Source organism: Anabrus simplex, chromosome 6, assembly GCF_040414725.1.
Source record: "Anabrus simplex isolate iqAnaSimp1 chromosome 6, ASM4041472v1, whole genome shotgun sequence".
In the NCBI taxonomy this organism is placed as follows: Eukaryota; Metazoa; Arthropoda; class Insecta; order Orthoptera; family Tettigoniidae; genus Anabrus; species Anabrus simplex.
In genome coordinates, this window is record NC_090270.1 from 137330750 (window position 1) to 137346459 (window position 15710).

The 15710-nt window shown below is 38.9% G+C and overlaps 1 protein-coding gene across 1 annotated transcript in view; it reads left to right on the forward strand.

Moving 5' to 3' along the window:
• Hap40 (Huntingtin-associated protein 40 kDa) overlaps positions 1–15710 on the forward strand; it is a 98119-nt gene that overhangs the window by 49053 nt on the left and 33356 nt on the right. Inside the window, exon 5 of the mRNA XM_067149109.2 lies at positions 598–697. Within this exon, the coding sequence (XP_067005210.1) occupies positions 598–697 (100 nt within the window). The remainder of the gene's footprint in view (positions 1–597; positions 698–15710) is intronic.

The window sequence follows — 15710 nt, forward strand, 5'->3', positions numbered from 1 at the left end:
TTGTCTCTCACTTAAAAATATTTGAAAATGAAGTCCCAACATTTGTTCCCACGCCATCCTCGTGAGTTTTTTTTTTCTTCCCATCCACGATTGAAGACGTTATCTTCCGAGGACATTTGTCCTCATCTAATTACCTCACACGAATCCACTTCATAATTTTTAAAAATCCAAGGTTGTACTGTTTGAATTGCTGCTGTGCCATACTCCTTTTGCTTAATGACAAAATGAAAAATATTTGTGTGTCTATTCTGGAGACTTGTACACTTTTACCCTATCTGCCATTGCTTATGGAATCGCCTAGTATATACATTATGTTAGTCTTTCAAATTTCTATATTATAGTGAAAGCTTGTCTGAGTATCCCTGTACAATATTTTAAATCTGAATCAATACAGCTTCCCTATTTTGAATTTCATACAGTATTAAACCATTTATGAGTATAAAAAATTAGTGTTAGTGTTAAAAATGATATCAGTATTCTTAGATTCAGTTATGTGCAATGTTATACTGTACTGACTTTTTTTTCTTTGTAGTATTATCCTTTCATGTTGTGAGATGTTCAAATATGTTAAAATTCTTTTCTGCCTCTTTCTGTTAGGTGATTATGATGGTGCTCTTTCAACATTCAATGAAATGGTTACAGTCACTGAAGTAGGAAGTCGGCCAACTATGGGTGCATATAGTGATATACTACATAGGTAGGTAAATTTATTTGTTTGTTTGTTTGTTTGTTTGTTTGTTTGTTTGTTTGTTTGTATAGATAAGTGGTAATATTTTCAGTGATGGTAAATGATGTGACGTTGAATACATAAAATGTAGAAATGAAGCCATAATTTCAAAGACATACAAAGTGAATTGGATGAATGATATGGATTTTGTAAGCTTGCGTTCATGAGATGGGTTCAAACTGTTAGCAGCCCTGATGATGATTTTCCATGCTCTCCCATTTTCACACCAGGCAAATGGCAGGGCTGTATCTTAGACCACAGCTGCTTCCTTTGCAGCCCTAGACTGTTTTTTTTTCCCATACCACCAATGCTGAAAACCTATGTGTGTTAGTGCGACATTCTAACGTGGTGGCCAAGACTTGCACCCCTGGCATTCTGGCGCTCCGGTTGTTCCCCACCACTGCGATGCAAAACGGGTGACAGCACCTCCTCCTTCCAGTGTTCAACACTTTTGTCACTAACTGAAGTACTCTGTCCATATCCTGCTCTGCAAGTAATTCCATATTGTTTTTAAACCTATCCAGCCAGCCATTTAAAGCTTTGAATTCTGTAAGGCAAAGTTTCTCTGTTATCGTAGATGTTTTCATTTTTATCATTGCCTCATCATTTGGTACATTTTTAGCACGTGCTCCATTGCACCACTCCATTAGCTTCGATTCCATTACTTTGTAGGGCGACTTTTTAACAGTTTTTCTCTGTTTTATCTTTTGAGCTACACTGTATTCCTTGATCCAGAATCTTCTCCTTATTCTTCAATATTCCTGGCAATAAAGACTGTGCAAGTCCCGTACGTCGAGCCATTTCACTAACGGGTACATTTGCATTTCTCTCCACTTCCCAAATCAAGTTCACTTTCTCTGCGACATATAGAGTTTTTCTTTTCGCTGACATAGTCAACTTCACTAAAACAACATGTGTGAGCAAACTGACATAGGGCTGGATAATCAATGCAATACACAACACACGAAGTAATGCTAACTCATGTAAACTGGCTCTTTACTCTAATGCTGCTACAGATGTACAGACTCAGAGAGAGGTCAGCCGTGTACTTGCAAGCAAAGCAGCGTGAGTATTTGAACGCTGTGACATTGTTAGTCTTCGGTCGCAGTCGGCTAAGTTGGAGCTCGCTCATGCATGTAGTGAAGATTCTGTATGGAAGATGATTGATCACATTCAATATAAACACTGGAGTCGAGTGTATGAATATTGATAACGGAAGAATTAACGCTCCCAAATTTGCCTGCAATAACAACGGATGAATCAGTGAAAGGGTTCTCATTGTAACTGAAAGATATTGCACGGATTACTACAGGAACTTCGAAGGGCATAATATTGTCATTACTTCTACTGTACTACAGCGGCCACGGTCGGATATGTATGTGAGTTGATATCTCACTGTAGTGCTAAGCGTACGCACTGTAAATTTCTCTTCTGCCTTGAATCATCCTTAGCAAGCTGGTGACTTCTTTTTCGTAGGCTCTTATTGTCCCATAACCATAATGAATAGAAATAATACTTGAGAATTTTAACATTTTCTAACGCTAAATATGGCTTTTGGTGTAATGTGAATTACGTTAAATTGAGTATAAAATTCCATTGATCTTGTGGAATAATGTTCGGGACTTGAAATTTCTTCCATTAATTCAGGTTTACGCTAAATCAAGGTCGTGCAAAATCAGGGTTGTATTGTATTGAACATTTTATAGCATTAATATTATCACAAGTTTTTAAAATTGGAAATAGAAGAAAAAGTACATATTTGTGGCACTTTTTAGTTTTATCAGGCACATGAAATACTGTATTTCACTGCATAATCGTCACACTTTTTATATCAACATTTTTGAAAAATTAGTAAGGTGTGACCATTATGCGAAGAATATTTTAATAACATTTCCGAAAGAAAAAAAGCAGGAAATTTACGAACAAAATCCGTAATTGACTACTTTGTGGTGGAAAGGACTAATCGTAGGAAGTTTATGGACGTGACAGCTTTACCAGGAGACGTATTTGATGGGGACCATAGAGTTGTGGTGGCAAAACTACGGTTGGGAAAAATGGAAAAACTAAAAGAGATAAGAGAAAGTAAAATAAAAGTATGGAAATTGAAAGACAAAAATGTACAGGAATATTTTCAAGAGAGATTGTAACAACACATCCCAGTTACTGAAGTGGAAAATGTAGAAGAGGAGTGGGCCAATTTAAAAAAGGCATTTGTTAGTGCAGCAGAGAGTGCGTGTGGCAGGACATCCACAAGAGTGAAAGAAAAGGAGATACCCTGGTGGAATGATGAAGTGAGGAAATTGGTGAAAGAAAAGAAGACAGCCAAGTGAGAATGGAACCAAGATCAAAAGATGAAAGCAAAAGGAAGTATCTCAACAGCAAACGGAAATGTAAGAAGGTGGTAGGAGAAGAAAATAAGAGTTGGGAAGAATTTACACAAAACATGGAAATGGATGTAAGTGGCAGTAAAAGGATGCTGTATGGACTTATAAGAAGTAAGAGGACAGAAATAGTTATCACAAAACTAGTGAAAAAGGAAGATGGGGAATTGTTAACACACCCAGAAGAGGTAAAGAGAAGATGGAAGGAGTATTTTGAGTATTTTGATAAGCTATTGTGTGTGAACAACTGTACAGGGGAGAAAGAAGCAATACAGTGTGTGGACTCAACAACAGAGGATGATATAACAGTGCTGGAGGTGGAGTCATCAGTACAAAAGATGACGATCGGAAAAGCAACAGGGATGGATGAAATCAGTGTGGAAATGCTAAAGGCTGCTGGACCTGTTGGTATGCAATGGTTGTACCGACTACTAAAGTGTATGTGAAACCACAAATGTGTACCGGAAGACTGAAAAAAAGGGATAATAATACCAGTGTTTAAGAAAGGGAACAAGAAAGTTTGTGATAACTACAGAGGAATCACACTTATATCGCAGGTAGTTAAAATACTGAAAAGGATATTAGAAAAAAAGAAAGAGAAGAAAGATGGAAGGAGAGTTAAAAGAGGAACAGTATGGCTTCTGGAGTGGAAGATCTACGGTGGACCTAATCTTTAGCATGAGACAGCTGATGAAAAAGAACTGGGAATATGGAAAGGATCTGGTCATGACTTTCATCATAGTGTCCCCAGAGAGAAGGTTTTTGGAAACCGTGGTTAAAAAGAGACTTGGAAGAGAAATGTTCGAAATGATGTAAGCAATGTACAACAACTGCGTTAGCAGGGTACTGACTCCAGTTGGCAAGACAGAATGGTTTAGGAATAAGAATGGACTGAGACAGGGGAGTGTGCTGTCACCTCTTGTTTATTATGGTCATTGACAAAATTCTAAAGGTAACAGAGGAAGCCTATGGAGATAACGAGCTGATGATACTGCTATGTGCAGGTGATCTGGGGAAAGAACAGCAAAGAAGTGCAACAACAACTAGATGTACTGAACGAAAAAATTGAGAAGTATGGCATGAAAATCAGTATAGAGAAAAGCAAGACTATGATGATGTCGAGAGGGGAAAGGCAAGGAAAGGGCACTGTGAAAATTGGAAGTCAGAGTCTAAAAATTGTAGACAGCTTTAAATACCTAGGAAGTGAATTAATGCAGAATGCTAGGGTAGACATTGAGATTAGCAGGAGGATACAGCAGGGCAGTGCATTCTACCAAAATGTAAGAAAACTTGTTTGGAGCAAAGTAGTACTAAGGAGAAGTAAAGGGATAATGTACAAAATGTACCTATTGTTACCTCCCAGTCGGCTTGGGGGCTGAGGGCGACAGAGGTGTTGGCTTACATAAAATCAGCTTCATGGTCCGTATCGCACTTTAACAGATTCATAACTAAGTATTTTTTATTTTTCACCTTGTCGATACATTAGTTGCTTAAGGCAACTTATTGGTTAAACGTGGTACATGTTTCGTATATTAACATCTTCAGCCACACTTTCTCTCAAAGCACTGATACTTTGTCAATATATGAATTTTTTCATCTAAACAGTGTTTTGTGGCTGAATATGTTAATAATATACGAAACATGTACCACTTTTAACCAGGAAGTTGCCTTAAGTAACTAATGTATCGAAGAGATGTTGGCTGTCGCTAGTGTCCCACCGAGGTCTGAACTAGGAACTGTTGTTGTGGTGTTGGAGAGACCAGTGAGTGCATGAACTGGAGGCGACAGAATGGTAGACTGTACTGTGTGATTGTGTAATTCCGTGGACTGAGGATCACCGTGAGCCAGCGAGGAAACACGCTATCGTGAATGCAAAGATAAAAGGACCTGTGTTAATGTTCGCTGTTGTGAGTATCGTCCTGCTGTTGAATACTGTTGAGCTTTTTAGTTCACTGCATGGGACTGTGTGAAGTACTGGGCTGTATGTGGAGTCGAACCAATGAACAGTCTGATGTATCCACAATGACGTACACCAAATGCTGTCAACTTGCGTACACAGATTTATTCACAATTAGTTACAAATTAAGTACACATAACCTTAATCACTGCCATCGCAAACAAAACACTTCACTCTGAAAACATCCACAAACCACCATTTTAACAACTGCCTATCACATGTCACATGGATATCATCATCATCATCATCATTTTCCTTTATCCAGCTGTAGCCGGGTAGGGGCAAATATGGTTCCTCTCCACTTTCTTCGGTCTTTCCACCACTCCTCCTCCAACACTGTGTCCCAGTCCAGGTTTCTTTCTATAATGCTGCGTTGGATGGTATCCTTCCATCTCAATCATGGTCGTCCACGGCCTCTCCTTCCTTGGATTTGCATTTCCATCACATTTTTTGGCATTCTTTCGTCGCTCATTCGCTTTATGTGCCCAAACAATCTTAGTCGACTCTTCTCTATTCTATCATTCATTTTTTCCACTCCAATTTCTTCTCGGATTTTCTCATTCCTTATTTTGTCTCTTCTACTCTTCTGTATCATACTTCTCAAGAACTTCATTCTGGCTGCCTGTATTCGACTCTCATCCTTCTTTGTCATTGTCCAAGTTTCTGCTCCGTAAGTTGTTATGGGTACGTAATACATCTTGTACATAGTATACTTTGCTTCCGTTGGCACATCTTTGCCCCATAACATGTTTCTTACACTATGATAGAAACAACTTCCAGCTTGAATACTTTTACTAATCTCAGCATCCAGTCGAGCATTCTCCATTAATTCACTCCCCAGGTGTTTAAACGTTTCCACTACTTCCAGGGGCTTGTCTGCAAGTCTAATCTGACCTTTCCCTTCTTTCTCCCCTCTAGTCATAACAAGAGTTTTACTCTTTTCTACACTTATTTTCAATCCACATTCTTCGATCTTCCCATTCACCACATTCAACCGTTCTTGAACCTTCCTGTTGTCTTCTTCCCAAATCACAATATCATCTGCAAATAACATCATGTTCATTTCTCTTCCTCCATATGCTGCTTTTGCTGTTCTCATGATAGTCATCCATTACTATTGTAAACAGGATTGGTGATAGAAAACTTCCCTGTCTCAGCCCACTAGTTAATTTGAACCAATCACATAGATATTACAACCCTAAAATAATTGAATGCTGACTGTTTACAATCATGTTGGCCACGAGGTCATAAGTACAACTCCTGTTAAACCATAACTCCAACTAAGCAATAACTTGTCCCTACCATCAAGACCACCTCCTTATAAAGGTGCCTGCCCAGGCTTCTAGAAAGATACGTTACAAAATACCTTCTCATAAATTCTAGAGTGATTAATGCATAGATACCATATAATCCTGAAAACCACCCGCCACCAAATAACACCCGCACCCTAAATTTGAGACGGCAAAATACGGAGAGAGAAAAAAACAAAACTTACATACCGTACCTATTTAATTTTCTTCAAATATACCACAAATATAAATTCAAACAGCTTACAGTTAATAGAATCATCACAAAAATCGTAAATAAAATCGGTCCAATATTCAGATCATTCACAATTCACCGTCGTCTGAAGTTTCATCATAGGAACTTTCGTTGCTGGCATATTTCCACAAATAGTCATCGTCACTACCGTCCACTGAATTTGAAATTCCACATTTCTTAAAACTTTTGGACACTAGATTGTTGGGAATGCGCGCCCATGCGGTCTTGATCCAGCTGCATATTAGTCCCACTTCATGCCTCTTCATTCGTCCGGTTGGTGTTAACGCATGATCACCATCAGACATCCATTCGGTGTTCAATTGTTTCATTGCAGTTTTGAAAGGCTGGTTCACGCACACATCCAGCGGCTGTAGAATAGAAGCGAGTCCTCCGGGAATTATCGCAAGATCAGTTTTTCTTTTCCTCCTCATATCTTTTACGTTGTCAGTTGTATGTCCTCGGTAACTGTCCAACACAAGCATGTTTTGTTTTTGTAACAAAGCTCCCGGGCGACATTGCCAAACGCACTTCACCTAGTCCTCAACTAATGCACTGTCTATCCAGCTGTACTCATGTGTTCTAACAATAACACCGGGCAGAAAGTTTCCTTTCGGAAGTCTTTTCCTTTTCAGAACCACACATGAGGGAGTTTGGTTCCATCCGCTAATACACACAACATTACCGTGCATCGTTGCTTTTCGTTACCATCTGTTCTGATGGTTACACTTCTAGAACCCTTCGTATCCACTGTATTTTCCAACGGCATTTCAAAATAGACAGGTGTCTGGTCAGCATTCCCAATTTGCGACAGCAAATAAGAATTTTGCTTCCTCAGTTAAATAATGTGACGCTGAAAGGCCGTTAATTTCTGTTTGTACGTCCTAGGGAAACGTGGAATAGATGTACTTCTCCGAATGCACAATCCCTTTCTCTGATAAAAGTTTTGGATCCATCCGCGGCTAGCAGTAAAACCCTGTGTTTTGAGATCTTTTGAGATTTTTGAGATTGACGCATTTCACTAGAAACACCCTATCCTAACTCGGATTTCTCTATCACAATTTTGTGGTCTTTCTTCAATTTCCGGAAATACTGCACTCAGCCCACGGAACGCTCTGCAATCGCTGTTACTTTTTACAAGTTTTTCCTTCTTCCGCCAATCACGAATACACGATTCATCAATATCGTAATTTCTGCCAGTGGCACGATTTTCATATATTTCAGCTTCGCTTACAACTTTAATTTTCTCATGCACAGTAAATGACCATAGACGCAGTTTTGAATCCTTTGCTTACTAACGAGACAGCACTTCCTCAGGACAGATACGGAACTCAAATGTGAGTGAGGTAGACTTCCTTAACCAACAGTCTCGACTCGCGCAAAGTATGATATCCCGCGAGATCAGCTATTCACGCACCCAGCATGCCAGCAACACTTTGTGAAACAAATGACGATCGAGCATCCACAGCAGCGGCTTTCATATTTACAGCATACTTACCCATAATCTTTGATTTACCAAATTTCATTACCTTACATTTCGTGTTTACATGCCACTGTAACCCTATTGAGAAAAATCGATCTTGTTTTCTAGAACGCAACTAAAACACAATAAGACCTGAATGCCCGTTTACATGTGGTGTATTGAGTACAGTAACCGTATTCAAGTCTATTTCAATACTCCATGTAAACGTAGTAAATATTTATGAGAATGAATGGCTTCAATACAACCCGCACCCAAGATTTAGAACCAATATTTTGGGGAAAAAAGTGCGGGTGGTATTCGGGATTATACGGTATAACGCACAGAATATTCTCCATAGTTCTCGTCTATCTGGTGCCATTCTGGATGTTACATTGTGTTTCACAGTACTGTTGTGGATTACAAATCATATATACAGGTAATAATAAATTATAATACAGGTTATTACATTAACTGAACTCGTATAAATGTCTATATTGCACCCGCTCAAAGCCTGAGTCCCAACCAGCATTTATCTCAAGGGTGTTACGGTTCGAATCTAACGCAACTAATAAACAACAGCAACAACAAAAAATGAAGATACGGAATCTCCAATTAAATATCTGGGCGCCATCTAATCAGTACTACGGGGTTGAACGTGGCACTCAAATTGTTAACTTTAAGGCTCTATTATAATAATAAAAAAAAAAAATTAAATTAAATCAGATCAAAGGAAAGATTTGGAGGCTCCGTCCTAGAAAAGGGGACGGATATTTTATACGGTCACCAAGGGTTTACTAATCTACAAGAAGAAGAACCTGGAACTGTTTCCTTGCAAATGCTAAAGGAGGATTTTATTTAAAAATAAACTGGAACACACACAACATTCGTTGACCCTTATTTTGCCCTTAATTTGGCAAATCATTCCTGAAAAATTCATATAATAAAATTTGACTCTGTAGACCACCCATTCACTTGGGTGGTTGAACCATTGATTGCTGATGATTGAAATATGACCATCGTGACTACACAATGACCATTTATGGTCATGGACCAATTACTTGTTAGCCAGGTGGGCGCGATCACGTGAATCATGTCATCGCCTCCACCTTCATTGAGATGAGACCAACCTGGGATGGTATAATACCGTCCCCGGGTTCCTGACCAAGACATGCTATCATTAACTGAAGGAAACGACAAAGAGACGCTAACCTAATGGTCCAGATGTAGAGATTTTCCATCACATTAAACATCACAAACATAGCTTATTATTTACAACAAATTGACATTATTATGTCATTTCGCCAGCTAATGTTCCTAGTATCCGTCAACATCATCATCCGAAATAAATATTTAAAGAATTATTTAATTTTATTACTATTATTATTATTATTATTATTATTATTATTATTATTATTATTATTATTATTATTAATTTGTGGAGATCGTTACTTTTCGCAACACTTAATCATCATTGATTTAATATATCAGTTTCATATTTTTACCATTATTATTATTCTCAAAATTAATATAATAAATTATTCTTCTTATGCTTTTTCAAATTATTATTATTATGATCAATTAATTTCACTTGTTATACAGCAGTTAACTGTTATTATATTTAATGCTTAACCCTTTATGATTACGATCTTGTTTGGCACTAAGCTATCAGTTGAGACATGATTTACTTGGAATATTATTATTATTAATTTGAAATTTTATATTTTAAATTCCAATCTTTAAAATTTAGTCACATATATTAAATCCCATATGAACCACCAAGATCCAATTTCACATCGGTCGGGACACCATACCGGTATTCGAACCACAACATTACCTTATTTCGTAGTCGGTAATCTCAACTCAATACAGAACCAACTATGAAGTTTATAACCTTAAAAGCACCATGTCCTCCCAAGACAGATCTCAAATCCCATGGCACCTCGCGGCTGGGAATCTCCCTCAAGTCCCTGCAAGTGCTAAATTATTCCTTCCTTCTCATTTGAAGTCCATTTATTCCACTGGAACTCTTCAAAACCTTTAATTTATTAATCCTCGGTGCATGGTCTCTTTTGCCACTCATCACACCAGAATCAGCATATCATATCGACGTAGGCCTCGGGATTCATCTATTTCTTCATCAACATTAGTGCGACTCAATTTTATCTCATGCTGGATTTTTGTCCCACTCAAGTTCCAAAATAAAAAGTGGGCTTAAACCACTATGGGTCTTCAACATAGCGTGACCATCATATAGAAGTTCCTCTATCGCTTCTAAACAAATTGTTATGATTATTATGGAGTCCAAAAACATTAAATCAATAATTAATGTTAAAATTCAATTTTACTGCCCGAATTAAAGTCTCCATGCCACATGTTATCTCCACACTTACATTAACTTGCAATCATTCTATAGAACTAGTCCTGTGCCATTATTCACAAAGCATTATTATTAAACACTACCCGTGTTCATTTATTACTCTGATACTTCTACTGATTATTATTAATATTGCTGTCCACTGGTGAAACTTTGCGGCACACATAATCATTGATATTTACAGACAAACAGACTGACTTCATTCCAGTCCCCCAGCATTTAAATTCACTGGCAACCCTCTACCCCTGGCTAATCTTACAACATGCCTTAATATCTGTAAAGTTTACGATAACTGACCTAAGTCACACAAACACATTGGAGCACTTAAAAAATGAATATTAATTTATCTTTATGTGAAACGTGCTCCTATACAATCACGAACACTTCAAGTAATTGAACAAACAAAATCAATCCTAATCTACTCTACTAAATAATCAAAAATATTATGAGTGCTTGATATAATTATTTACCTATTAATTTGTCCTTTTGTCTTCCTATATCTAAATTTGATGAACCGGAAAGTGACTCTTACAATGATCAAGTTCCCATAATTAAAGAATATGATCCCCTTCCATTAACGTTAGCAATCTACAAATTTACATTGATATGGTACTCATCTCAGCCTGTAGTCTGCTGAACCGGATGAGGGGGACATGCCCCGTCCAGTTTAGCTCGCCATCCTCCTGGTCTTCACGTCAGCAAGTAGAGGTAATCCTTTACACTTTACAATATGACACATTAACACTTGGAAGATTTTACACTAATTTTAACAATTTTTTTTTTTTTACACTGCTGGCTTGTTATCTAGCCCACTTAATGTAAACATACATTCTTCATTCCTTCCCGGCACTAAGGAACTCGTGATACATCGGTATCACCTTCAACGGCCCGCCGCACACTCAGTTTTGAACCCGGCACTTCCGTGACTGTTCGCGTTTCTCCCGGCTTACGTTCCCATGGCTGACTAGGTATCAGTTTGTAAGTGACTTTTCACTGGTGAAATTATGCCAAACACCTGCGGCCGTTCTCGCGTAATATGTACTGTTCCCTAGATATAATATATCACTCCTACCCGTTGGTTTATATTTAATTAGTTCCGTAAATGTTTATACATTTCTATCAGTTGGTCGGTAGGCAACTACTTGTAACTTTCTCCAGTATTCGAACTCCTGATAATGTTGAATGTTCAAGTCCGTAACGCGTACTACTTCATGTACTGGATCACTGTGCTAATGAGCATAGTAACGGCTCGAATAAAATCTTACAAGTGTCTATGGGCACTGGCGTAGTAACAGCTACAATAACTTCTACTAAGTATCTGCTCCGTCACCCTGACCTGGCTTTTATGTGAATAATAATAATAATAATAATAATAATAATATTTGCTTTACGTCCCACTAACTACTTTTACGGTCTTCGGAGACGCCGAGGTGCCGGAATTTAGTCCCGCAGGAGTTCTTTTATGTGCCAGTAAATCTACCGACACGAGGCTGTCGTATTTGAGCACCTTCAAATACCACTGGACTGAGCCAGGATGTTACGTGAATCATCCCCTCTCCGAGTTCACTAAGGTCACCATAGAGTGAGCATTTCCAATCTCCCCATATGACTATTTGTGCACCTGCCAGTGGCTTAAACTTGCGATCCACTGATCTGATTATATTATTCTAGCCTCTATGTCAAATCTCAACTAAATTCGATCGCTGGTAATTAATATAATTGTGAATTTAGCTCCTGTATTCTGGGCGGGCAAATAAACGCCATTTGTGGCGTTCCTCGCCTTTAACCAATCAGAGAATAGCGTCATTTTCTCAGAATTATGACAGTCAGTCTTCATTAATTAATAACTTTTAATATTTGGTTAGGCTTCTAAATATCTCCTTATCTCAAATTTATAATCAGTATCCTTTTATCAATTTAATTAGTAAAGTTACCTTTGATAACGCCTCCTATAATATAAGATTGGCTTGACTGCTTCTCCCCGGCAAATTTTCCTATTGGCCCATAGCTACACAGGAGTGTGAAATTTCATATTTTTTTTTCTTAAGTGCCAGCATCTCGCTTCACCCCTGGCTGCAACTCTGGTCTTTCCCTGGCGTCATTTCCAGGAATCTTGCGTGCCGTACTTTCCCTGTTCCAAATATCACTTCGCCGTCACGCTGGGGACTTTCCATTGACTCGGAAATCACCATTCCCTTTTCTTTCCAACTTGGCAATAATTTCTGGGAAAACTAATTTAGCTGGCCATTGTGTTTCATAATCTCTAGTAGTGACAAAGGTCTGTGGTAGGTTTCACAATACCTTCTGAACTGGTCAGTACGTACAATATAATGTAAGATATTTTGCTTAGCGATTATGAAATATATTCCTTAATAAATAATTGCAATTGAATGACGCAGCTGACATCCCTACCAGGGTACATTATACAGTACATGTCTCATGACATAACCTCACACACAATGCGATCATCCAACTACGTAAATAATAATAATAATCATACTAAGTGGATGTAAACACTTCATAGTCATACATTACAAGTCATAATAATAATCATAATCGTAAAATAATAATAATTCGAGCTTGATACTTGCTTTATTTACCCATGGGTGAGAGAATGTTATTTTCAAGTTATATCAGTTTATCACACTTGCGTCAAGTCGTCGTGTGTTGTATAGCCAGTGGCATTGTGTTCAAATCCAGCTGTCTACGCACAGCGGCTGTAGAAGGTGACTGGACTTGGAAATGTGAAAGTAAGGATTATAGCCGTTCCAGGGTAACAAACGGCGGGACTCCCATGTGTGTGTACAGAAGAGAGATTTGTAAATAGACTGGTAGTTAGTGTGGCCATTCATAACTGTTTGAATTGTTTGTGTTTAAATATGTGTATGTGCATTTATTAGGCTATCCTGAAATAATTTATAGTAATGAAACAGAAGGAGTTTTATTCGTAACAAAATGGTGTTAGAAGTTAGAATGGATCCCATGTGTGATAACATCATTGCAATCAGCATGAATCAGCGGACCAGGTACTGCAGGTTTCGACCGCCATTGGGAAACTTCCAGAACGTCGGTGTATAGTGAATGCACACTTGTATATTTTTTTTCTTCATCTTTTGTTAATTACTGCATGCCAGTTGGGACCAGAGGCCACACGAAAATGGAGGCACAGTTAAATGTGCTCTTCGATATGATGATGAAGAGGATGGAGGAGAAGTTGGAAGAAAATCAAAAGAAGATGGTGGATAAGATGGAAGACGATTGAAAGGAGACGAAAGATGGGCAAAAGAAGACAGAATGAGGCCAGAAAATGATGTTGGAGAAGTTGGATGTAGCCTATAGGAAGATGGAACAAAGCCAGAAGGGAATAGTAGAAAGCCAAGAGAGGTGGATAAAGGAGATAAAAGATGGCCAGAAGAAGTCGGAAGACCACCAGGAGAAGACGGGAAATGGTCAGAAGAAGATGGAGAACGACCAGAAAAGGAAGGAAGACTGCCATAAGATTCTAGAAGATGGCCTAGAGAAGACCAAAGACGATTATAATAAAATGGAGGATGGGCAGAAGAAGTTGGAAGACCACCAGGCGAAGACGGAAGATGGTCAGAAGAAGATGGAAGACGACCAGAAAAGGATAGAAGACGGCGAGAAGATGCTGCAAGACAGCCAGAAGATGGTGGAAGATGGCCCGAAAGAAGACTGAAGACGGCCAGAATAAGATGGAGGGCGGCCAGAATAAGATGGAAGATGACCAGAGGAAGACAGGGGACGGCCAGAAGAAGATGGGTGATGAACATAGAAATGTCGATGAGGGTCCGCGCGAGATAAAGCATGTTCCACAGGTCAATGTTTTGTCCCGTAGACCTTGTCCAGAAGACTGCGAGTTCTGTTCCAGGAGGGAGGCTGAGCATGTTAAGTTTCCTGCCAAGTGATCACCGTGGGGTTCGAAGGAATTTGGTGCTGTGATGCCTGGATGAAAATGCAGAGGAATGGGGATCATCATCTTCCCCTGGTCCTCCTGGCTTACCAGTCCGTAGTGCACGAGGCCACGGGATCTTCTGCAGCGAGGACTCTCTCTGAAAGAGAGCTGGGACTTCCAGTGGATTTGGTGTTCGGCCAGCCTGAGGAGCATCCTACCCGGACGGATAGGTTCTAGGCCCTACCTGGACCTGACAAAGAGACCGGAAGATGTGAGCGCCGCTATCAAGAAGAGTTTGAGCATAGAGAGCGACTGGATGAATGTGCGGCACGACCAATGAGCGGACATCACAGGAAATCACGAGGGCGACCTAGGATGGCTATATAATTCTGTAAGGAAGAAATGTTTGTCTTTCAAGCTCGAGAGAATGAGGAAATGCCTTTACCACGTTCTGAGAGGAATAAATGACGTCAGCTACCGAATACGACTGAGGCCAGTGTGCAAGATGAAGGTGGTACATGTAGGTTGATGGGCGCCATACAGAAGAACAGTTGAGAAGGTTACTGATTGGGATGATCAGAGGCCTGTTCCAAGAACACACTTTGCAACTTTCCACTTGTCACTTTTCAATTCTTGCAAAGTGCAAAGTCTTTCTGTTCCACCATGATCTAGGTATTACTTTTCAATTTCTTTGCAAAGTGAAAAGTCTTTGTGTATGAGTGAACCGATCATGTTTATTCCATGGTCGAACTGTATAATACTCCATGATTTTAATACTTTATTTTTCACGGTGAATTTGACGATAATTATGGTACCGCCAGTTTTAAAGTTTTGATCATAGGAAAGAAAATTACAAGAAGCTAGCGGTGTTAGAAGTTGTCAAGGAGAAACGGGACATTCTTTTTTGCAACTTCAAAAATAACCTATCACATGATGACAAGCGATCCGCTTGGACTGAAGTTCTAAAGAAAGCTCAGTCTTTGCAGTTAGCTGGAGCCAAAAAATCTTGGACGTACGCGAGGGATAATCTATTTGGATTATGGAAATGTCGTGCACTAGTAAGTAAATATTTACGTTTTCATTAAATGCATTAATTGAGAATATATCGCTTAAATCAATTTGTATAACCTCACATATGTTGATGCAGCATGTTACATAAAATTGTAATGTAGAAGTGATTGAAGAATATATGTAATGATTTCCTATTACCTATATATCACGTCTGAAGCATTAAATTCTTGCTTTTAGGCAAAAAGAGATAATGCCAAGAAAACTGGAAGTGAAGGAAGGAAAGATAAGCAATTCGATGAGGTGGATGCTGCTATCTTTGACATCCTACAGAAAGATTCGGCCGTTT